This window comes from Citrus clementina, unplaced genomic scaffold (assembly GCF_000493195.1).
Source record: "Citrus clementina cultivar Clemenules unplaced genomic scaffold, Citrus_clementina_v1.0 scaffold_1, whole genome shotgun sequence".
NCBI classification, from domain to species: Eukaryota; Viridiplantae; Streptophyta; class Magnoliopsida; order Sapindales; family Rutaceae; genus Citrus; species Citrus x clementina.
In genome coordinates this window covers 8,135,315-8,159,221 of record NW_006263303.1, presented here as the reverse complement: position 1 = coordinate 8,159,221, position 23,907 = coordinate 8,135,315, and the positions used below count along the sequence as shown (strand labels likewise).

The window sequence follows — 23,907 nt, the reverse complement described above, 5'->3', positions numbered from 1 at the left end:
TTTTTTTTAAACAACATTCTACCCCCCAACCTATTCTAAGCATGAAAGGAAAATATGCTTGCAGAAATGTGAAAATGATGCATAAAAACTAATTAGAAAAGTTACACGTAAAATGATAGAAAACGAAAATGATTTTTTTTTTTTAAAGAAGATGCGTTTCTAGAGAAACTACACTCCATATTCAGCCATCTTTGACTCAAAAGTTGGAAAATGTATATTTATAGAGGAGAAATTAAAAAGAAGAAAAAAAATGAACATCAAAACTTAATAAAGAAAAAGAATTTTTTTTTAATTTTTTTTTAATTTTTTTTTTAAACGATGAAGATGCGTTTCTAGAGTCACTACACTCCATATTCAGCCATCTTCAACACAAAAAGTTAGCAACAGTTAGTTTCTACAACAAAAAATCAGTAAAAACTTAACCAAGATTCCACAATTGTCGACTATTCCCTCCCCCCAACCAGATCGAAACATTGTCCTCAATGTTTTAAAGGAAAGAAGTAGAGTTTAGAAGACATCACCTGGGTAGTGTAACACAGAAGAAAATATTTACAGGCGAAGAGTTAAATCTAATTTGTACTTCTTACTGCCGCTACTGTTACCATCATTATTTGGACGCTCCAACACAAAGGTCCAGGGGTCCGGCTCCGGTTTATAAGCTTGTAACATATCAAGTAGCTCATTAGCAGTGTGAGCACAAATAAAAAGTTTTTTCGCATGGGAAGGAATGAAGTAGTTTTTTATTGCATGGTTAAGAAATGCGATAAAGCCATCATAAAAGTTATTGACATTTAACAAACCAATGGGTTTCTGGTGAATGTGCAGATGGGTCCAAGATGCTAGTGTGATAAGTGCCTCTAGTGTTGCAAGATCTCCTGGAAGGAAAATAAAAGCATCAGCATGATTAAGCATTTCAGTTATTCTTTCTTGCATACCTGAGACAACTAACTCGTCTCCAGTTGATGAGTCAGACGAACTGCCCAACAGTTTTAGGACTCTTGGGATGATGCCTAACACTTGACTTCCTCTGACAAAAGCTGCTTCAGAGACCATTTTTGATAACCCTCAGTTACCTCTTCCATACACCAAGTGTAATTTTCTCTCTGCTATACTTCGACCAAGATCGATGGCTGCCTCAACGAACTCTTTATGTTTGCCATAGGTAAATCCAGAAAGCACACAAATGTTCTTGAATTGTCTATTTGGAGTAGCTGCCATTGTGATACTTCGCGAAAAATAATTTGTGAGTGCTTGACAAAAAAAATCACATTTAAGAGTCTTGGTGACAGTGGGTCACAGTTGTGTATGAGGTAATATGTCAGTGTCAAATAACGCGTAAAGCACGTGGCTCGCAAGTCAAAAAGAAAACAGTAAAAAGGAAAAAACAAACAGTAATAAAATTATTAAAGACAATAATGCACACAATAAAACAATAGTGAAATAAAATAACAGTAAAGTGAAAGGATATTTACAGGTAGTTGAGACTGTGGCTCACATCTTCCTCTGGTTTTACGTCCAGAAACGGATTGAACGCCCTCTATGGGTCGAGGATAGGCTTCCTATCCAGTTTTCTTATAAACTGGCAAACAGGGTCGTTTATAGTCAGATTCTCGAGACTATATCGTGCATGCTCTTTCTGGAATAATGGCCATAACTGGAGAATCGCTCCTTGCACATATCCACTGGGATGCGTTTCAAGAGACAAAAGGATATCATCCAATGACTCCTTATTCAAGCCATCCCTAATGAATTGAATCTTATCTTCCCTGTTATCAGACATCATTCCTAAAGAACATGGGTTTTTATTGCAACTCATTCTGGCATACTTATGACAAGCAACAGAAATTCTTCGAGCTCGTCGTTTTCTTGCATAATTTCCTTTACCACAACCAGGCATGTATGCAATAAATTTTGGAGGTAACTCACCTGCCGATCGTACTTTAGCCTCGATTAACCAACGGATGTCAGCAGGTATGTTATTCTTCATGAGTAATCGCATGCATTCGGACCGAGCTTTATAGATCGTAAGGAGGGCATTCTGAGGAAATAAAGGGAATCGCTTGTGAAGCTTCGCTAGAGTCTCGTTTTTGTCCATACTTTCGCCTCAGAATATCAGTTATTATGGGAAACTGAAGTAACCAACTTGATTGTCACGGAGTACCGTTATCCGCCACTTCACCGGGGTAAAAAACTAAAGCACACAAACAGAAAAACAAATTAAAACACACAAAGAAAATTAAAATCGTCCTCTTATTGAATTTACCTCAAGCTCCAACTGGATGTCGTAAACACTTCTTTCAATGTCTCTGAGTTGGCTTTCTAAACCCTCAACATGGGCTACTAACTCTGGTGGTTGTAGAGCCCAAATGCGATGTGTTTTACAAAATTGAATCTGCCTTTTGAGATGAGTTTTGACACGTTGAAGTGGTTTAAGAATGTTCAGGAGGAACGGTCTAAGTAAGGTACTCATGATTAAAAACGATAAAAGAAAACTTAATAGTTAAACAAACACACTTATGCAAAAATAATTTCAATTAGCAGAAGAATAATATAAAGAAAGAAAAAAAAATCAAATCAACGAAAAGAAAAAAAAATCAATTCAAATCTGGTGGGTCACTCAAATTTACTTCGGTGTCTTCTCCATGTGGTTGGTATTCTAGATATGGCTTTAATCTTTGACCATTAACTTTAAACGTGACACCGTTCTTTGGGTCCTTAATTTCAATTGCCCCATGTGGAAAAACAGTATGAATAATAAATGGGCCAGACCAACGAGAGCGTAACTTACCTGAGAATAGGTGCAAGCGAGAATTGAATAAAAGCACTTTCTGACCTTGAGTGAATGATTTTCTCATAATTTGCTTATCATGGAAGACTTTCATTCGTTGCTTGTAAATCTTGGCATTTTCGTATGCATCATTGCGAATTTCTTCAAGTTCTGCCAGTTGTAATCTTCTTTCTGAGTTGGCTTGCTACATGTCAAAATTGAATTTCTTGATGGCCCAATATGCACGATGCTCGAGTTCCACAGGTAGGTGGCAAGCTTTTCCATATACTAGCCTGTAGGGTGACATCCCAATTGGGGTCTTGAAAGCCGTTCTATATGCCCATAAGGCATCATCAAGTCTTAATGACCAATCTTTTCTGTCCGGCCTCACCGTTTTTTTCTAATATGTGCTTTATTTCTCGATTGGATATCTCAACTTGGCCACTGGTTTGCGGATGATACAGAGTCGCCACTTTGTGTGTGATTGAATACTTTGTCAAAAGAGCTTTGAATGCTTTGTTACAAAAGTGGGCACCACCATCACTGATTATTGCTCGAGGAAATCCAAAGCGTGAGACAATATTGCTTTTCAAAAATCCTATCACCACCTTGTGATCATTGGTCCTACATGAAATTGCTTCTACCCATTTTGATACATAGTCAACAGCAACCAATATGTATTGATGGCCAAAAGACGGGGGAAAGGGTCCCATGAAGTCGATACCCCATACATCAAAAATCTCAACCACTAAAATTGGATTTAGTGGCATCATATTCCTTCGCGTGATGCTGCCCATTCGTTGACACCTATCACATGAAGACAGAAAGTGTAAGCGTCTCGAAATATAGTTGGCCAATAGAAACCACATTATAAAACTTTAGTTGCTGTTTTCTTAGCATTGAAATGGCCTCCACAAGCTTGTTCATGGCAGAATGAAAGGATATTCGGAATTTCACTTTCTAGGACGCATCGTCTAACAATTTGGTCTGCACAATACTTGAACAAATACGGGTCATCCCAAAAGAAATTCTTTATTTCTGCAAAGAATTTAGCCTTGTCTTGCTTGGTCCAATGCTCTGGAAGTTTACCTGTAACAAGATAATTAACTATATCAGCATACCAAGGTAATACTTCCACATTCATTAATTGTTCATCTAGAAATGACTCATTCAATATTAATGGCTCTGTAATTGTGTCAAAATGGAGACGAGAGTGGTGGTCCGCCACAACATTTTCTGTCCCTTTCTTATCTTTGAATTCCAAGTCAAATTCCTACAAAAGTAACACCCAACGAATTAGTCTAGCTTTTGCATCTTTCTTTGTGAGAAGATATTTAAGAGCAGCATGATCTGTGAATATAATTATTTTACAACCAATGAGATATGATCGAAATTTTTCCAATGCAAACACTACTGCTAGCATTTCTTTTTCAATAGTTGAATAGTTCAACTGTGCATCATTTAATGTCATACTAGCATAGTAAATAACGTGGGGAATTCGATCAACTCTTTGTCCTAATACTGCTCCTACTACATAATCAGATGCATCACACATTAGCTCAAATGGTAAGCTCCAGTTTGGGCCCTGAATGATGGGTGATGATGTCAACAACTGTTTTAATTTTTCAAACGCCATAAGACATGAATCATTAAAGATAAAAGGTACATCCTTAGCAAGTAAATTGCATAAGGGTCTAGAAACTTTGCTAAAATCTTTAATGAAACGTCTATAGAAACCAGCATGCCCAAGGAAAGATCTTACTTCTCTGACTGTTTTGGGTGGAGGAAGATTAGAAATGAGATCCACCTTGGCTTTGTCAACCTCAATACCTTTGCTTGAAATGATGTGACCGAGAACAATACCTTGTTTTACCATAAAATGGCACTTCTCCCAATTTAAGACCAAGTTCTTCTCGATACATCTCTGCAGAACTAGTGTTAGATGATGCAAACATTGATCAAACGAGTCACCAAAGACAAAAAAATCATCCATAAAGACTTCAAGGAATCGTTCAACCATATTAGAAAAAATGCTCAACATGCATCGTTGAAATGTAGCAGGTGCATTGCATAATCCAAATGGCATTCTCCTATATGCAAATGTGCCAAAAGGTCAAGTGAAAGTAGTTTTCTCTTGATCTTTTGGTGCTATAGGAATCTGATTATATCCTGAGTAGCCATCTAGAAAGCAATAAAATTCATGGCCTGCTAATTTATCAAGCATTTGATCAATAAATGGTAAAGGAAAATGGTCTTTACGTGTGACAGAATTCAACTTTCTATAATCAATGCATACACGTCATCCTGTAGTTACTCTAGTGGGTATCAATTCATTATCAGCATTCGTAACTACTGTGACTCCTAACGTTTTGGGGACAACTTGCACAGGACTGACCCATGAACTATCAGAAATTGGGTAAATGATACCTGCATCTAATAGCTTAAGGACTTCAGTTCTAACAACTTCTTTCATATTAGGATTTAACCGACGTTGCATCTCCCTAGTAATTTTAGCATTTTCATCAAGGTGAATGTAATGCATGCAGTCTATTGGGTTTATACCTTTTATGTCTGCTATGGTCCATCCTAATGCTCCTTTGTGCTCTTTTAAAACATCCAACAACTTACCTTTTTGTTCGTCATTGAGGGATGATGAGATGATTACCGGCAGAGTACTTTCTTCTCCTAAAAATACATATTGCAGAGTGTTGGGCAATGGTTTGAGCTCAAGTTTCGGTGGTGATTCTGATGATGGGATGAGTTTCTTCTCTGATGGTGCTAGTTGTTCAACTCTTGACTTCCATTTATTAGTATCCATAGATGGTGCTGAGTCAAGCAGGGCGTTGACCTCATCGACCGATCTGTCAATATCAAAATCCAAACCAAAGTGAGTTAAACATGTTTGTAAAGGATCATCACTAAGGTTTGAAAGAAAAGTGTCATCAACTAATGCTTCAATTAAATCCACATCAACAATTACATCATCTGCACTGTGAGGTTGTTTGGCAATGTTGAAGATGTTCAGCTCCATAGTCATGTTGCCGAAGGACAACTGCATATTTCCGGTCCTGCATTGAATGTGAGCATCCGCAGTTGCCAAGAAAGGTCGGTCTAGAATAATGGGGATGTGCTTCCTTGAATCCTGTATTGGTTGAGTGTCAATTACAATGAAATCAACAGGAAAATAAAACTTGTCTACCTAGATAAGCACGTCCTCCACAATACCACGAGGTATTTTCGTGGACCGATCTGCAAGCTGTAACACCACTGGAGTTGGGTGTAATTCTCCCAGTCCAAGTTTCACAAATACAGAATAAGGCAACGAATTTACACTAGCTCCTAAATCCAACAAAGCATTCTCAATTGTGTGGTTCCCTATGCTACATGAAATAGTAGGGGTCTGGGTCTTTATATTTTAAAGGAATTTTATGTTGGAGGATAGAACTAACGTTTTCTGTTAAAAATGTCTTCTTTTGAACATGCATATTTCTCTTTTTAGTACAAAGGTCTTTAAGAAACTTGGCATAAGATGGAACTTGTTTAATAGCATCAAGTAAAGGGATGTTAACACTTACCTGTTTGAAGATTTCAAGAATCTCACTTGTGGATTTTCCCTTCTTGCCTTTAGCTAACCTCTGGGGGAATGGAGCTTTGGGAACGTATTTTCGTAGGTTGGTTTCTTCTTTCTCCTCCGGTGATGAGTCGTCAACATTTATAGGTACAATTTGATTTTCTTTTGTCGCCGGCATCTCCACTTTGTTGTCGACTTCTTTTCCTTTTCGCAAAGTCATGACGGCTTTGACTTCTCCATGTTGCTGTGGTGAACTGGTACTTGCTTCATGCACTCCTTTAGGGTTAGGCACTGGTTGACTTGGAAACTTGTCTTTCTCAACAGTCATTGCCAAGGTCTGAACTGAAGAAGCAAGTTGTCCCACCATCTTCTCAAGGCTTGAAACTGATTGAGCTTGTAAGTTGAAGTCTGCTCTCAACTCATTTCGTAGTCCATCAATGGTGTGGTTTTGTTGCTCAATCGTGGAGTGAGTAAGATTCTTGAGATTCTGGAATGAATCCTCCCATGGTCTCGGTTGAGAGAAATTCTGGTTCTGATTGTATGGTCTAAATGGTGGCTGAGAGGCTTGAGGATTTTGTGGAATTGGTGGAGCTAGAGCTGCTGGTCCATTCTGTTGGAATCCTTGAGACCATGAAAAATTGGGGTGGTCTCTCCATCTAGGGTTATATGTGTTGCAGTATAGGTTGTAATTTGAAGGCTTTCTCATTACACCTATGGCATTGGCTTGATCTGGATATGAGTCAGGGTCATGTGGCTCTGTTGATTTAGCAGTCGATAACGATGCTATTTGTCGAGAAAGACCTTCAATTATTGCTTTGACTTCTTTAATTTCTGAACTAGATTCGCCAATGTGAACCTCATTCACTCCCTTAATTCTTCTAGTATTCCTGAGTGATCGACTTCGTTGTTGGGAATTATCCGCTTGTCGCTGGAAGAATTCCCAAATCTCTGATGCACTTTTTGACATTAGCTCTCCTCCACTTGTTGCCATTAGTCATTCTTGCACATTTGGTAGTAATCTCTCTAAAAAGTATTGGCATTGGTGCCATTTCTCATACCCATGATGTGGACACTTCAAGAGTAGCCCATTGAATCTCTCCCATGTTTCAAAAAATTGCTCGACCTCTCTCTGGGTAAACTCTGAGATTTCCCTGCGAATAGCATTGGTTTTATGCACTGGGAAATATTTATTCAAAAATTTTGTTACCATTTGTTCCCATGATGCAATGCTATTAGCAGGCAATGTATTAAACCATGAACGAGCTCTATCTTTTAAAGAAAATGGGAATAGTCTAAGTTTTACATCATCATCTGAAAAAATTTCATATTTAAAAATTTGACAAATGGCATGAAAATCATTCAAATGATTATATGGATCCTTATTTTCTAGGCCATAAAATGTGGGGAGACAATTTAGCACACTAGGTTTTAATTCAAAACTCCTAACAGCTACATTTGGGTATCTTATGCATGATGTGCTCAAATTTGCTAAAGGACTGAAATAATCCTTAAATGGCCTCTCCTGTGGTGCTTGTAAATCCATTTTATTTTTAACGTGCCTGTGTGTGCGAAGTGTTTTTTCTAATTCAAGGTCTATAGGTTCAAGATTAGGTAATAATGACCTACGGCCATGCATGCAAAATAAATAAAATAAAAATAAAGATGGGAACAAAACAAATAAAAATAAAGAAGAGGGAGAAATTACGATACTAACCTTATTGCGCTATTACAACCTTTCTATAAAAATACACAAAAATAAATATGTGAAATAAATTAACTAAAAATAAATTAATAAGATAAAAAAATTACAAAGAAAAATAAATTAAAAATTAAATTACAGAATTTTAAAGAAGAGAAAAATAAAAGAAATATTAACCTTTAAATGTAGATTCACTCTTTTTTTTCTTTTTTTTATAATAAAAAAATACAAGAAAACAAATAAAAGAAATTATTCACAAAAATTAATTCTATGAATTAAAATTACTTACCTCCCCGACAACGGCGCCAAAAACTTGTTGTGCAAATTTTAATGTACTCGCAAGCGCATGAATCTATTGTAGTATAGATCAATGGTAACGAGTGTCGATCCCACGAGGAGGTGGATTTTAATTATATGTAGAATTAATTTTGTAAATGGGTGGTTGAAATTGTGGTGGAAGTGATTTAAATTATCCTAAAATTGGAATTAAGATTCTAAAATTGGAATTGCAATGACGAGAATAAATTGAAGCGAAATCTATTGAAATGATGTACTTGGGTATCTGGATCCGTATCAACATGCATCATGGGCTAAATAATCCGTATTAATGCCAATTAAATCATGAGGGGGGAATCCACACCTCATGAACCACGCTTTAATTAATATGGTGCTAAGGGCTTATCGTGCCAAATAATAATAACCTTGTACTAGAGGGCCGGTGAAACCAAAGCGGTACTAGACAAGAATATTATTATTTGTCGACGAGAAGTCAAAACATCCACAAAAACTAGAGGGGAAGAGAAAATAAATTTACCAAATTAAGCCCATGACACATGTTGAGACTTCACCTTCAACCCAAGCTTGAAAGAAAATTAGCCACTCATAATTGAACTAGGGGCAAAATGGGAATTTATTAAAATACGAAGAAAATACAAAATGGAGAAGGAATTACAGAAAATGGATCCCAAAAATGGATTCAGAGATATCAAATTAGGGGGGAGAGACCTCCTTTTTATAGATACATGGAGCAAATCATGGCCATCGGATCAAAAATAATTTGGACGCTCAGGATTGCGCCACGTCATCAGTCAACAGTCCACGGTTTGACCACGTAGATAAACAGTAACACAGTTTGACCTGGATGAACAGTAACGCGATTTGGTTGAAAATAATCTTGTGTGATGCATGCACCGTACGCGAGATTTTTCGTCCACTGATATACTGCCACGTCACCATCAACAGTACATAAGAATTTTAGTCCAACAGGATCGTGACACCTCATCAGTCAATGCCACATCATCGGTCCGTCTATGTGAACAGTGCTGTGAACGGTAACGTATACAGTACCGTATACGTGAATAGTACCGTACATGTGAATAATATCATTTTTCCTTTTATGCTCCTCCTAAGGTTTTTGACCGTTCTGAGTTCAAAAGTGATGTCTGTTTTGCCGTCTGATCTCTCATTTATTGTGAAATGACTATAATGCCCCTAACATACATAAATTACTTAATTAAAATAAAACACACGTAATTAAATCACAAGAATGTTAAAAACATAAAAGTAAGGGTTGTTAGTAAGACTTAAAATGTAAAATGACGGTTTTCTCCTTTATAAATATGCATTTTCTAACACTCAACAATGCTCAAGGTTGAAATAGCTAGATTCAAAGACTTCTTCGAGTACATGTGAATATGAGTTTAGTTTTCTGTTATAAATAAGATATTTTGAATGACATTATCATGTAGTACACAATACGTCTTGTATTACAAGATATAATCCCACAAAATATAATAGATCATCAATCTAACAAAATTATCACCTTCTATGAATTTATCTCACATAAACAAAATCATAATCATCTAAAGTACTAATAATTACACAACTGATAAACAATAATACTAACAAGTACACAAAAAATTAGAAGCTTTACATAAATAAAACCATCATGTAATGCACAACACGGTTTTAAATTACAAGATATAACCTGTAAAATATGATAGATCATTAATATAGAAAAATTACCTTATCTTCTATGAAATAACAAAGTCATAATCATCTGAATTACTAACAATTACACAAGTAATAAGAAATAATACTAATAAGTATACAAAAGAAGTAGAAGTTTACACAAATAAAATCATATAAAATTTCACATATTCTGTGAATGAAATAGGATTGCTACCTACATATTTGGCGATTACGAGTAGTTCTTCCACACCTTCGACATTTACATTGTGATTTTTACTCTTCACCTGATACAAAGTTTCTTATTTGGTTGACCTTCCCCCGACAAATACTTGAAGAATCCACTACACAATCTTTTACTGTACTACTGATCTTTCACTCTTGTATTGCACCAATTAGATATATAAGTTCTGCATAAACTAATATAAAGGTCTCAGTAGTTTAAAACTTAAAAGTATAATATAACAAGACATTGAGGATTTTCTTAAAACAATAATAACCTGCTTACAAGGCAATTATTCGAGCTGAAACTCTTTACAAGTACAAGTTCTTTCATGTGAATCAACATGACCATCCAAATAGCCATCTTTCACCATAAACTAGTAAAAGTCAATTGGTTATACATGATAAAAAGTAGAAAACTCATATCTTTTATTCATTTCTTTTTCAGCCCATTTTGTCAATGTGATAGTCATGCTTATAGATGCATTTCTACGTTTCTAAAACCATTGTTGGAGCAAACATCTAATATGGTCCATCAATTTAACAATTGAAAAATCCTGAGCCTTTCTTAAAACAACATTCATATTTTCAACTATATTAGTAGCCATCATGTTATACCTGAAATTCTAATTATGCAACCCAAGAGGGGGGTGAATTGGGATTCTAAAAATTATTCAATTCTAAAATAAAATATCATGCAAATCTAAAACGAATTTAAAGCAATAACAATTAAATCAATCAAAATATAAAAAGATAAGGGAAGAGAGATTCAAACACGAAGATTTTTACGTGGTTCAGCCAACCTCGCCTACGTCCACGCTTCCAAGCTTTTCGGGCTTGAGGATTTCACTAAGCAAGCTTCCAAGGCTTCAAATGCTTACACTTGACTTCCAAGGTGTCAATGAACCTTTACAACAAGAGATTATCCCCAATCTCTTAACTCAAGTGTATCCCAACACTTACAATCACTCAAAGTAAAAGATTACAAATTATTTTTCTCTCACACAATATTTAAGATTACAAATCAATGCCCAATGTGTGAATGGATGAAGTAAGAATGTGTTTAAAGCTCTATGAAGATTGTATTCTCGAATATAAGCTCAATGGTCATGTTGTGATCAATCTTCTTTGAATATGAATGAGCTTATTTATATTTGGAGCTGAAAAACTAGCCGTTACAAACTGTCGGCCCGAAAACGGTTCGCCGTTAACTATTAATGGTTAACCGTTTAGGCTGGTCAAAAGTTATCGTTGTGCCAAATTTCAAATAAACGGTTTGCGGTTTAGGCTTACCCTTTCGCCGTTAAATTCCAGAGACCTGCAAAACAAATTTGGTTTAACCGTTCTTACTAAACGGTTCAAGATTAGCAATCTGGAAATAATCGGTTAACCGTTTTCAGTAAACGGTTCACTGTTATTTTCCATAATCATCATTTTAACAATACTTTGCAGAACATGCTTTCTGAAAATTATCGGTTAGCCGTTTGCTACAGTGATTGCTACAATGAAATTATATTCTAAATTTACAGTTTAACCCTAAAACTTTATAAAATGTATTATGGCCCTAAATGTTATGAAAGTTTGCAAATAGATCCAATTTCAGAATTTCTAAATAATACTTTGTTAATCTCAAAACTTTATGAAATTATGATATAGCCCAAAATGCTATGACACTTTTCAAATACGTCCTTCTCCAAAATTTCAAGCAATACTTGTTGATTTCAAAGTTTTCAAAACTCTTTCAATTAAATCATAACTTGAAAAACAACCAATTTTATAAAATCATTTTTCCATTAAATATAAAACATTTATAATGTAAAAATAATGATTTATTTAAAATGTATAAAAAAATAATTTGAGCTTAAAAAATTAATCATTCTTAATCTTGTTTGTTATCATCAAAATCAATATTATGAAAACATATATGTTAACAATACCTTTTTCCATTGAAATGCGAGCAAGCCTATTTTTCATATCTAGCTCTAAACAAATATTTTGCATCCCTTAGATTAGCAGTTCTTATTTGGTTCATCATATCATCAAACTCAACTGCTTGCAAAAAAAATTATATAAACTCCCTCCAACTTTTCTAAGGTTCGACCTAAGGTTTGTGCAAGGTGATATTTACAAGCTCCATGACTGGCGTTTGGAAACACTTTAGCAATGCTTGAATGTATGCTTCCATGGCGGTCTGATATAAAAACAAGATCATCATTCTCACCAATAGCAGCCTCAAGCTTAGTCATAAATTATTCCTATGATTCATTATATTCAAAGTCACTTACACCAAACGTCAAAGGATAAATCTAATTATTTCCATCTTTGCATACAGCTACAAACATTGTGCTTTTGTACAAAGCTTTCAAAAAGGTCCCATCCATGGTAATTACTGGTCTAGTTGAATTTCTAAACCCACGAATACAAAAACCAAGAGCCATAAAACAATACAAAAAATGGTTTTTGTGGGTCGATATGTGTATGTGTAATTGTCCCAGGTTTCTTCTTTTCAAGCATGTGGAAATATAAAGGAAGTAATGAAAATGATTCTTTAGGTGAACCTCTTTCCATTTGCAATGCATGTTCTTTGGCCTTTCATGCTTTGTTGTAGCTTATTCTTAACCCGTATTCTGTTTGGACATCATCTATTATATCATTTGGTGTGTATGATTGACCAACTCTTTCAAATTTCTTCATGATAGTCTTTTCTAAAAGTTTTGTTGTAGCTTGTCGATGATCTAAATGAAGAATACTTCTTGAGCATATGTGAGTGTCAAAAAACTTGGTGATTTCAAATATATCACAATCTTTTACTCTCATTGCACAAAGATGCCATTTGCAATCTTCATCCAGACATGTAATTTTATAAAGCTTTTTGTTAGACTTTTTTACTCTAAATTGGAAATTTTTTTGAATTGCATACATGTTGATCTTTGATAGCAATCATCAATTAATCCTTATCTCAAAACATAGCTTTCAAATACACTTTTTCATCACCACACTCAATTTCTAAACCCTGCGAAGGAGTACCATCTCATAGAAAGTTACTTGTACTAGTCATCAATCTAAGTTTTGGGAAGCACTCTTGTTGAAGGGGATTGTTGACTACTTGTACTGAGCACATGTAAGGGAGATTGTAATGGTTTCTCTTGACTAATATCAACACGTATTGACTCTTGAAGAGGCAATTCTGGTTCATTTAGGAAAGCAGCAGGAATATCATTCTCATTTAATGACCATATACCAACTTCCTCCCCTCTTTGTAGTTCTATTGAGCTTGACAATCAAGGTTCAACTGTGACACATAAGGGAGTTCTGGGACCATTACCACTATTTTCATCCAAGAAGAATTGAACATCTTCATCGCATGATATTTTGATAAGTGGCATTGTTGTCGTTGCATGTAATAAGTATTTCATAGTAATAATCGACTCGTCTATTAGGACATGTAAGATACGCGCTATAATTACAAGCAAATCTTCATAAGTTGTTGCATAAGACACAGAAACCCCCTTTGCTTCATGACCATTAAACTTATAGTGACCATTGACACTAACCCATTGGCCATAAAAAAACAATCAAAAAACGAATGTGATCCATCAACTTAAAAAATGGTTAGTAGATAATATCAATATTAACCAATGTCAGATTAATAACAACATTTTATAATTTTTACATGACAAAGTAATGCAACACATAATATAACATTGTAACTCATTATAGTGTAGAGCAATAGAGGACAATTTCATGCAATACATGACAGTTTCGTCGTGCATGTATAGTTAGTTACACAACTCCGTCGCAAAACATAAACCCTAAATATAGATTTTGAAAATTTTATCAAACGTACTATAACCAAACTTACAAATGTGGTTAAATTCATACCTATAGAGAGCTTGTAAATTGTTGAAAGAGCATTGGTCGGTTAATTCGAGGCTTTGTGAATTTTAGCTTCCAAGAAAAATGATTTAGAGTTTTTATAATTGAGAGTGAATGAGACTAGAAAATTTGTAAGAAAATTATACCTTCTTACAACAAAAAGGGCATTATGGATATTTAACTCGCTTTGGGGTCCAAATTTTACCATGGTGTCCAAATCTCATTACTAAACTCCTTTAGGGGTCCTCTTTAAAAAAAAAATCTCGAAAAGAAATTGATTCATGGGCAAAAGAGAATGTAATGGGCGATGTGCTTGCAATTGTAATCGGCTCGGTTTCAGTTTTAACTAATGCCAAGCAAAATAAAACTGCTAAATTTGGTTCTCATACAACCGAACCAATACCGAACCCAAATTCAAAAAATTAAACTGAATAAGTTTCGTTGGTTTGGGGTTGTCTTTTTTTTTTTTTTTTTTTTTGGCCCATTCCCATGTTCTTGTGTGGGTTTGAGATGGGAATGGAGTTGACTCAAATGCTCTTTAGTTCTTATATTTTAATTTAAGAGTCCATTTAGTTCTTATATTTTAAAAAGTACACTTCAAAATACCTTTAAAATAAAATATGTTACATTCTTACACTTATTTTTTTTTATTTTCTTTTACAATGGCATCCTTCCAATAATATTCTTGACATTAACTATTCATTTAAGTTAATTAGCAAATTAACCAATAAATATCAGTGTGAAAGAAATAATATTTTTTATACTTATGCTATAATCTTACTAATTATTATTTATAAATAAATTAATATGAACCAAGTTAAAGCAAGTTTAATATCCTTAATAATAATCTTACCAATAATTATGTTATAAAAGTAATTCACTAATCTTAAAAGCAAAATAATAATATAAAAATTTGAGTAAATTTTTATTTTACTTTTAAGGTTAATTTTATAAATTATCATTTTTTAATTAATATCCCCAAGAATATTGTTGCATTTTGTAAAAAGAAAAAATAATAAGGATAAGAGTGTAACATATTTAATAGCAAAAATGTCTTGAGGCATTTTTTTTAAAATATAGGAACTAAACAAATATTTAACTTAAAGCATAAGAAATAAATGACCATTTATTCGTTGAGCAAGTAATCAATTTTCACTTGCATGATAAGAAACCTATAATAGATATTCCTTTGTCCCACATTCATTTGATAATTTTTTTATTTTGTATTTATAGTCAATTATTTTTTCATTTTGTATTTACAATCACAAATTTACTGATGCTAATCCAGATCATAGTATGATATATCTACCCTCAATAGCACATTATTAGCACTATTGATATATATTTTACTCTATTCAGCATTTCTCAAGAAGGAAGAGATATTCGGTTTGGTTATAATTAAAAATCATCGGATAGGCTAATTTTGGTCCAGCGGCGTTTTTTAAAAAAAAAAATTGAAACGTAATAACTTTAGAAAAATGCTTCATTTGTTTTTATCTTATCATAGAATATTTCCAAGTATTAGATTATCTGATCTGATCTTTTCCCACAAAAAAAAAGAGTTAAAATTCACGTCATTGCCATTTGCCAACGGGTAATTTTTAAAAACCTCCCCTGAGGTTTGAGTTTGTTGCAAGTAGATGGTAAGAATTCGTTTATTTGTAAAAAACCCCCTAGATTTTTGCTCCGTTTGGTTGCCGTTTGTGTGGTTGTGGGCATTGTTGACATTTCGCAATAAAATAAATTTTTTGCAACTTTCGTTGCCTTGAGAACAGTAACTAATCATTTCAGTTACTTTATTCTGACATAAATAAAATAAATTTGACATAAATTATAAGGATAATTAGTCAAGTACTTCGGTTAGTATTTATACACTGTAACCGAAGTACTTGCAATAAAATAGGGTAATTTTATTGAAAACTTGACTAATTATCCTTATAATTTATACACTGTAACCAAAAATTACCAAAAGCATAACGTTTTTGGTTGCTTAGTTTTGGAAGTATAATAATAATAATAATCACAAAAAATTAATTGAAAACTTGACTAATTATCTTTGGTGGAGAATTTTAAACCGAAACCAACTCAGGAACCTACAATTGATCAAAAGGAAGCTAATACTAATAAAAAAGTAACCGATCAAAAATCATTAAGGATAATAAAAATATTGAATTTAAATAACTAAAAATGCCATCGGAAATTGAAATTAATTATTTAATATATAGCATGAAACAAATCTTCACTATTGGTGCTAGGAGGGTGTCGTTCAGCTTGGATCTAAGAGGTGGCAGTCGGTCAACTTCGAGACAGCGCGTTCGAAGTCAAATAAGATGCAGCAGAGGTTGCAGGGGGCAGATTGCAGCGAGGTCGCAGTGGAGCAAAGGTCGTGTCGCGGTGGAGAAGAGGTTGCGTTGCACTGACTTGGCTTCACAGTGATGGGATGGCTGGGCTGGGTAGCCGCTTGGCCGGCTGCGTGTTCGTTGTATTGGATTGTGTTTTCACTTTTTTGATATTTTCTTGTGTGTTAATTTAGATTAGATTAGTGAGTTTGTGTGTTGTGTGCTTACAATTGATTTGATTAGATATTTAAGTTAAAACAATTTATTACAAACTTTCTTTTTGCAAGTTTGGTTTTTATTTATGTCAAAATAAAGTAACTGAAATGATTAGTTACTGTTCTCAAGGCAACGAAAGTTGCAAAAAATTTATTTTATTGCGAAATGTCAACAATGCCCGTAACTACACAAACGGCAACCAAACGGAGCAAAAATGTAGGGGAATTTTTTACAAATAAATAAATTTTTACCATCTATTTGCAACAAGCTCAAACCTCAGGGGAGGTTTTTAAAAATTACCCATTTGCCAACGCTGATTCCATTGTGTAGGAGAAATCAACTTCAAAAGCAATGGAGTTTTTTAACAGTGATTTGATTGTGTCATTGTGATCCAAAGCAGTCATCGTATCGCATGACTGGCATTTAATCATGAGTCATCATCCACGTTCTCATGCATAGTGTTGCAAAAGCTATGATTTTTTGAGGCCATTACCTTCACGTCACAGCAAAACTCCACCTGAGTGTAGTTGTAAGCTAATTAACAAAATAAAGAATAAATAAACGTAAAAAGAGAGATTAATATTCAGTATGACAAACATGTACATAGATGTATTTGTAGGCCACCACCTGATTTGATTGTGTAATGGTGTTCCGATGGAGTAATCGTATCCCACGACTGAGATTTAATTATGAATCATCATCCATATTCCCATACTTAGTGTTGCAAAAGCTATGATTTTCTGGGGCCACCACCTTCACGTTACAGCAAAAACTCCACCTGAGTAAGGTTATAAGCTAATTAACAGAAAAAAGAATAAATAAAAACATAAAAAGAGAGATCAATATTCGATATGGCAAATATGTACACAGATGTTTTTTTGGGCATGTACATTTTGATGATGGAGAGAAATGCAAATTCTATTTAAAGAAATAATGCAAATTCTACTTAATGAATTTTACTGAGGTGGCAAACTTTAATTGGTGACAAGAGTAATGGAACTTCGGACAAATCACCTATGCGCATGTGGTCTTGTAATACAACTACCATAGGTATTAGGTACCCACTATCTTGTCAAGCGAGCATAGGAATCCAACTAACACCTCCCTTATTTTCAGCATTCTCAGAATTTTCAGATTCTCAGTTTCTGTACTGTTACAGAAGAATCATGAAGCCAAATGGCATCAAAGACCCATTTTTGGGCAGTGATTATTCCTCAAATAGCAAGCACAAAAGCTGGAGCAAACTTCTACGGCTCCTTCTCGTACTGTTAATCATATCAAGTTCGTTTACTCAAAAGCCTGTTCCAATTTTTTTTTTTTGGGGGGGGGGGGGGGGGAAGGGGGTTAGATTGGTTGTTGTTGTTGTTGTTGTTGTTATTATTATTATTATTATTTAATTTTAATTTGTGTATTTCAGTCGTAGGCCTCATATACAGAGAGGAAGTAAGTTGTTGGATGTTCAGAGAAGGAAACCATAACAGTGGAAGGTTCAAAGCCAGTGGTGCCGATATTGTGGAGTCAGAGCAAGGTGTTGTTGCGGCTGATGATGGCCGTTGTTCCGAAATTGGAGCATCAATGCTTAGACAGGGCGGCCATGCTGTTGATGCCGCGGTGGCAACTGCATTATGCCTTGGCGTTGTTAATCCCATGGCAAGTGGAATTGGAGGCGGTTCATTTATGATTGTGAGATCTTCAGCAACCTCGCAAACTCAGGCTTTTGATATGAGAGAAACTGCCCCTCTAGCGGCTTCACAGGTAATGTTTGAATAATACACCATACGATTTTATGAAAATCTTTTATAAGAAATTTGGTTCTCTTGGAGGTCAATATTGTAATTGTCATCAAACAGGATATGTATGAGAACAATCCTGGAGCCAACTATGCGGGTGCACTGTCGATGGGAGTTCCTGGTGAGATAGCCGGTCTTCATGAAGCTTGGTTGAAGCACGGGCGTCTAGCTTGGAGGACTCTGTTCCAACCTGCAATAAAGCTCGCCAAAGAAGGTTTTGTGGTTGCTCCCTATCTTGGACGCCACATAGCCAAGAGCGGTGGGAGGATCCTGAATGATCGTGGCTTACAAGAAGTGTTTGCACCAAATGGGAAGTTGTTGAAACCTGGTGATAAGTGCTACAATGAAAAGCTTGCTCAGAGCCTGGAGGCAGTGGCAGAACAAGGACCACAGGCCTTGTATAATGGAACTGTTGGTGAGATGTTGGTCAAAGACGTGAGCAAGGCTGGGGGGATCTTGACAATGGAGGATTTGAGGAATTACAAGGTTAATGTAGTGGATGCAGTTTCTGTAAATGTTATGGGCTACACCATATCAGGAATGCCGCCTCCATCATGTGGAACTGCTGGGATGGCTATGGTGGGTGATAATTTTCCCATTTGTCCTTGCTTTTCCTTTGCATAATCACCTAATATGTTTAGTGTCTTCTAGCTTGTAACTTGTATGAAGACCGATAAGGGCATTGTAAGGATTAGGAGTTCAGGAATGAGCTGATTTTTGGATATTAGTAGAGATATGTTAATAGACTTACTCCAAACATTGATGTGAAACAGGTTTTAAACATCTTAGATAGCTACGGAAGTTCAGATTCTGCAAAAGGAAATCTTGGTCTACATCGAATAATTGAAGCACTTAAGCACATGTTTGCCGCTAGAATGAACTTGGGAGACCCTAATTTTGTAAACATAAGCTCAGTATTGTCTGAAATGCTTTCCCTATCTTTTGCCAAGCAAATTCAGCAAAAAATATTTGATAACACCACTTTCCCTCCAGACTACTATATGAACAGGTACAATAACTGCGGATAACAAAGGTTTAATTAATATGACTGCTAATGCTGTTGGCACCTACTCATGACTGAATTTCTGAATCATTTTTTTGGCCAGGTGGAGTCAGCTCAGAGATCACGGAACAAGCCATTTCTGCATTGTAGATGCAGAGAGAAATGCAGTGTCTATGACAACAACCGTTAACTATCCCTTTGGAGCTGGGATTCTCTCTCCTTCTACAGGTATTGTCCTTAACAATGAGATGGGCGACTTCTCAATACCAACAGAGAATCCCCCGGACATGCTACCACCTACTCCAGCAAATTTTATTAAACCAAACAAGAGACCACTTTCTTCCATGACTCCACTTATTATCACCAAGGTACTGATATTTCACTCGGTTCATAGTTCAAAGGAAGAAAAGATTGCAATTCAACATCTGAGTGAAAACTCGGATTGTACTCTTCTTAACATACAAGATTTCACTATCCTCTTTGAGGTCTCATTCTTGTTTCCTGCATGACAGGATAATCAGTTGGCTGGGGTTATTGGTGGTAGTGGTGGATTGCACATAATTCCAGCAGTAATTCAAGTTTTCCTTAACCACTTTATCTTTGGGATAGAATCTTTAGCTGCAGTTCAAAATCCAAGAGTCTACCACAAGGTTCATAATTAATTCCTAAATGTGCATGTATCTATAAATGAATGTATAATCTAAAAATCACAAGAATGTCCTTTGATTTAACTTCAAATTTCTGCAGGTGATACCCAATGTTGTTATGTATGAAAATTTGACCGTGATTGATGGAGATCACATTGAGCTAGCTGACGAGACAAAGCTTTTCTTGGAAGAGAGGCGTCACCAGCTGGAGGCCAGGGCAGGGGGAGCTATCGTTCAGCTTATTGTTCAAACTCTCGGGAATCCAATCAATGAAGCCCAAAAATTGAGAAAATATATGGGAAATGCACAAGTGTTGCATGGAATTCTCACAGCAGTGAGTGACCCTAGAAAGGATGGGAGGCCAGCAGCTGTTTAAATTTGTTAGCTGTTTCGGATATAAGTGCATAGCATAAGGAAGAAAGGGTAATTGTTTGTACTGGTTTAATAGCTTGCTCTGTAATTTTTGTTCCACGAGGACTATACATTGTGTGTGTGTGTGTGTGTGCGTGCATATTTCAATTGGAGTTTTCACTACTGATCTTGTCCTCATCAACAAAGGAAATTGTCAGTACTATCTACATTCTTATTTTGTTATTCATCTGCTTAGGTGCAATTTATGTACAAGAACTTCAACAAAGCTGAAAGCTTGATCAAAATAGTTTCTTTAGAATCCAAATCAGTTCTCTCAGTTTCCCCTATGTTAGGGAGTCACACATAAGTAACAGTTTGGGTCCTTTAGGATATTAGCGTACCACAGCTATTCTTAGAACAAGTGATATAAGATTTGTTAACAATTTTTTTAGGGAATCTTGACTGCGTGAGTATCAGAGAATGTGGGTCTACACATTGTTCTAGAGCCGAGAATTAACAATACTAGATAGACGTACATCTATGGACATATCTTTGTAATGCAAATTATTTAACTTGATCTTGTCACACACAGCTTTTTGCACGAAAACAATCTGATAAATTCCGAACAAATGAAAGCTTGGGGGAAGATGTGAAGAAGACAAGGCCATCAAACTATGATCTATACTTGTTTTTTGGGAAAACACATTGCCAGGATAAGTTATAATTGCACAGTAATACAATCAATGATTTTTACGGCTACCTCAAGTTTGTGTAGTTCAAGTTCATACCTAAACTCTAATTCTTTGGCTAATAATTCTGTGATCTTTTAATTGGTAAAAAGACAATGAGCTGCGTGTTGAATTTAGATTTTCTTCTTTTATCCACCCAAGCATTTTCCAACTATTGCTGAAAATGCAACTCGGTAATATAACCAAGTGTGGTACAATGCAATAAACAGTATCAAAATCATATAAAGGAAAATTCAACAAATCTGTATCAAATCTCAGATTTTATTGCTAATAGTGTTAGAATAGAAAGCATAGTTGCAACATTACAGATATTAAAAGTCACAGTCTGGCATCTCAACACTAGGGTTTAAAATGTTAAAGTGCCTCAGAAACGTTGCTAGGATTAGGTGGCTAAAATATACATTGAAATCATAAAACAAGAAATTCAGGTAGTTTCATCCAACAGGTTAGGAGTAAAGATATCCTTGTCAGAAGACATAGAAGACATCATTGATACTGGCCAGAAACCATACCCTCAACACAATCATTAAGCACGGCATAAATTCAGATAATGTTTGTACAGTCCCATAGACCTCCAGTTCTAAAGAACCCAAATAAATGATTCACAACTTAAACTAATCCATCAATGAATCAATACAATCAGATAGTAAAAAATTTTCATTTATAACAAAAGCTACAAGATTTTCATGATGTTTTAAACTTAATTGTACAATAGGAACCGACCAACATAAACAAGAGGCAAACCTGTAATGAATCTCGCACGAAACCCTAGAGCACTTGTAATTATTTCAAGACATTTTCTCCATCAGTTGTATCGGTGACAGAATGTTTGATTTGCTTGTCTCCACAATACAACCATTCATGACCATTTCCTCCAGCATAAAATGGGCTTTCTCCAAATGGAACATGATGTCTAGCTCACACTACAGTACATATTAAGCAAAACCAGGAACTAAATTAACACTCCAAAAATTTTAAACAAAATCAACAAGCTCAATATTTTCAGGATGAGTCAGAAACTTATTCATTCATATCAGGAGAGAACTTACCACATTGCCAAAGTGACGGTCCATGGTTTCGACTAACAAGTGTATGAACTCCAATATAGCAAGCTCATTCTGCAACATGAACAAGAAAAAAGAATCAAACATGCTTCAGACAACCATTTATTTGGCAGATCTCATTCCACGGCAATCACAAAGAGCCATTAATTTGTCATTAGTCTTTCAATTGAAATTCAATTCAAAGGTAAAGGAAGTAGAAGAAGACTTACTTCATCATTGTCGACCCCAACCAAGAAAAACAGAGACGCATAGCGCCTGTAAACAATTTTGTAGTTGCGATGCTCAACAAAAGAACACTGTTGTTATTTATCACAGAGCAAAAAGCAGCAACAAAATCATATTCAATACAATAGCAGTACGCCTAATTGTCGAATCAAATACAAGAAATCAGAAAAAGGGACCTGTTGTTCGGTGCGGGCAAGGCATTTGCGAACAATTTCGCCCTCAAGGGCGCGACGTTCTTCGAGAGTGAGCCATTCGTAGTACTGGGCAAGACGAGTCTGCCCTTGTTTGTTCACCATCAATATGAATCTGATCCCCATCTTTCGTCCAACCTCTCTTCCTTCACAAGTACAGAACAACAACGACTAATTAATTAAGCCTGCCTTGCTTGTGCGCACCCGACTTCAGTGGTTACCTTAGTTTTTTATTTTTCTTTTCTTTAAAATCATTGAATTGGCGATGGGATTATTCGAATCTAATAAATTGCTCAGTTTTATTTTTAAAATTAAATTTTTAATTATTTAAATATTCAATAAAAATTATAATTTTAGACATTAAAATATAGGGACGTTCGTAGATCGCAGTTTACGGATTAGATATAAATACATATTTCATCCACGATTTTATAAATTATAAATTTTTAATTTAATCCAATCTACGTATTGGTAGAACTCAACTTAAATTCAATCCATATATCTGTGGATCTGATATAAATTTGACTCAATTTATATCAAATCCACCATTTTACGGATTAGTTTGCAGGTTAAAAAATTTTAATCATATCCTACCCACAAACTAACTAAACAAAAAAATATAGATAAAAATAATTTTACTACTGATCAAATTTAAAATTAAATGAGATTTAAATAAATTAATTGTTTAAATGAATATAGAAAATACATTCAAAGTTTCAAAGTATAACACACCAAAAAGAAAAAAAAATCTCAGTTGTTTAGATCAGTACATGAAATTAACTATTTAGGAAGCTGTATTTTTTATTTAATTATTTTTATTTTATATTATTATCGAATAAGATATAATAATGGTGTTAATGTAACTATATTTTAATTTATTTATTTATTAGTAAGTATAATTTCATATTTACAAGTTTATTTTTTATTAAATAAATATTTTTCATTTTTTGTGGATTCACGGATTTTTATGGATTTATGGAAGTAAATCTATATCCAACCCACCAACTGCAGATTTTTAAATTTTTAAATTTCCAATCCAATCCACTAATTCACAGATCGGATTTTTACAGTTCATAATTCTATATATCAGACGGATTGAGCGAATTAGATTGAATTTTGAACACCCCTACTAAAATATACGTATTTAGATTCAATGTTGAGCTGACATTTTTATTAATTTTACCATTGATAGTTAATAAATAAAAATATAAAACTAATTAAATATTAAC

General features: G+C 34.8%; 2 protein-coding genes and 1 non-coding gene across 4 annotated transcripts; 2 read left to right on the top strand and 1 right to left on the bottom strand.

Moving 5' to 3' along the window:
- Positions 1-7,393: 7,393 nt before the first annotated feature.
- On the top strand, positions 7,394-7,497 carry LOC112095965. Its single transcript, XR_002904125.1, has one exon. It is a non-coding gene; the product is annotated as a small nucleolar RNA R71 (small nucleolar RNA).
- A 9,847-nt stretch (positions 7,498-17,344) lies between these two features.
- LOC18056150 (AP-4 complex subunit sigma) lies at positions 17,345-22,913 on the bottom strand. Of its 2 annotated transcripts, XM_024178163.1 has the most exons (5): positions 22,664-22,913; positions 22,472-22,558; positions 22,248-22,316; positions 21,943-22,121; positions 17,345-17,436 (listed from the first exon to the last, which is right to left on the bottom strand). In XM_024178163.1, exons 1-4 carry the CDS (start codon positions 22,802-22,804, stop codon positions 21,987-21,989), a joined length of 432 nt encoding a protein of 143 aa, XP_024033931.1. In that variant the 5' UTR covers positions 22,805-22,913; the 3' UTR covers positions 17,345-17,436; positions 21,943-21,986. The 2 variants fall into 2 exon arrangements, with proteins under 2 accessions (XP_024033931.1, XP_006451356.1); XM_006451293.2 differs by lacking the exon at positions 17,345-17,436 and having other exon boundaries at positions 21,666-22,121.
- On the top strand, positions 17,695-20,774 carry LOC18056151 (glutathione hydrolase 3). Its single transcript, XM_006451294.2, has 7 exons — positions 17,695-17,939; positions 18,076-18,413; positions 18,509-19,027; positions 19,222-19,457; positions 19,555-19,819; positions 19,964-20,101; positions 20,199-20,774. The coding sequence occupies exons 1-7, from the start codon at positions 17,825-17,827 to the stop codon at positions 20,472-20,474; spliced, it is 1,887 nt and encodes a 628-aa protein (XP_006451357.1). The 5' UTR covers positions 17,695-17,824; the 3' UTR covers positions 20,475-20,774.
- Positions 22,914-23,907: the final 994 nt, after the last annotated feature.

Excerpts from the sequence above, each read along its gene's own strand:
- LOC18056151 (XM_006451294.2), top strand. The coding sequence starts at position 17,825 with ATGAAGCCAAATGGCATCAAAGACCCATTTTTGGGCAGTGATTATTCC. Across the intron at positions 19,028-19,221 it reads GAACTGCTGGGATGGCTATG|GTTTTAAACATCTTAGATAG; the intron begins GTGGGTGATAAT and ends GATGTGAAACAG. Across the intron at positions 19,458-19,554 it reads CCAGACTACTATATGAACAG|GTGGAGTCAGCTCAGAGATC; the intron begins GTACAATAACTG and ends TTTTTTGGCCAG.
- LOC18056150 (XM_024178163.1), bottom strand. The coding sequence starts at position 22,804 with ATGGGGATCAGATTCATATTGATGGTGAACAAACAAGGGCAGACTCGT. Across the intron at positions 22,317-22,471 it reads TTGGGGTCGACAATGATGAA|AATGAGCTTGCTATATTGGA; the intron begins GTAAGTCTTCTT and ends TTCATGTTGCAG. Across the intron at positions 22,122-22,247 it reads ACCGTCACTTTGGCAATGTG|TGTGAGCTAGACATCATGTT; the intron begins GTAAGTTCTCTC and ends TATGTACTGTAG.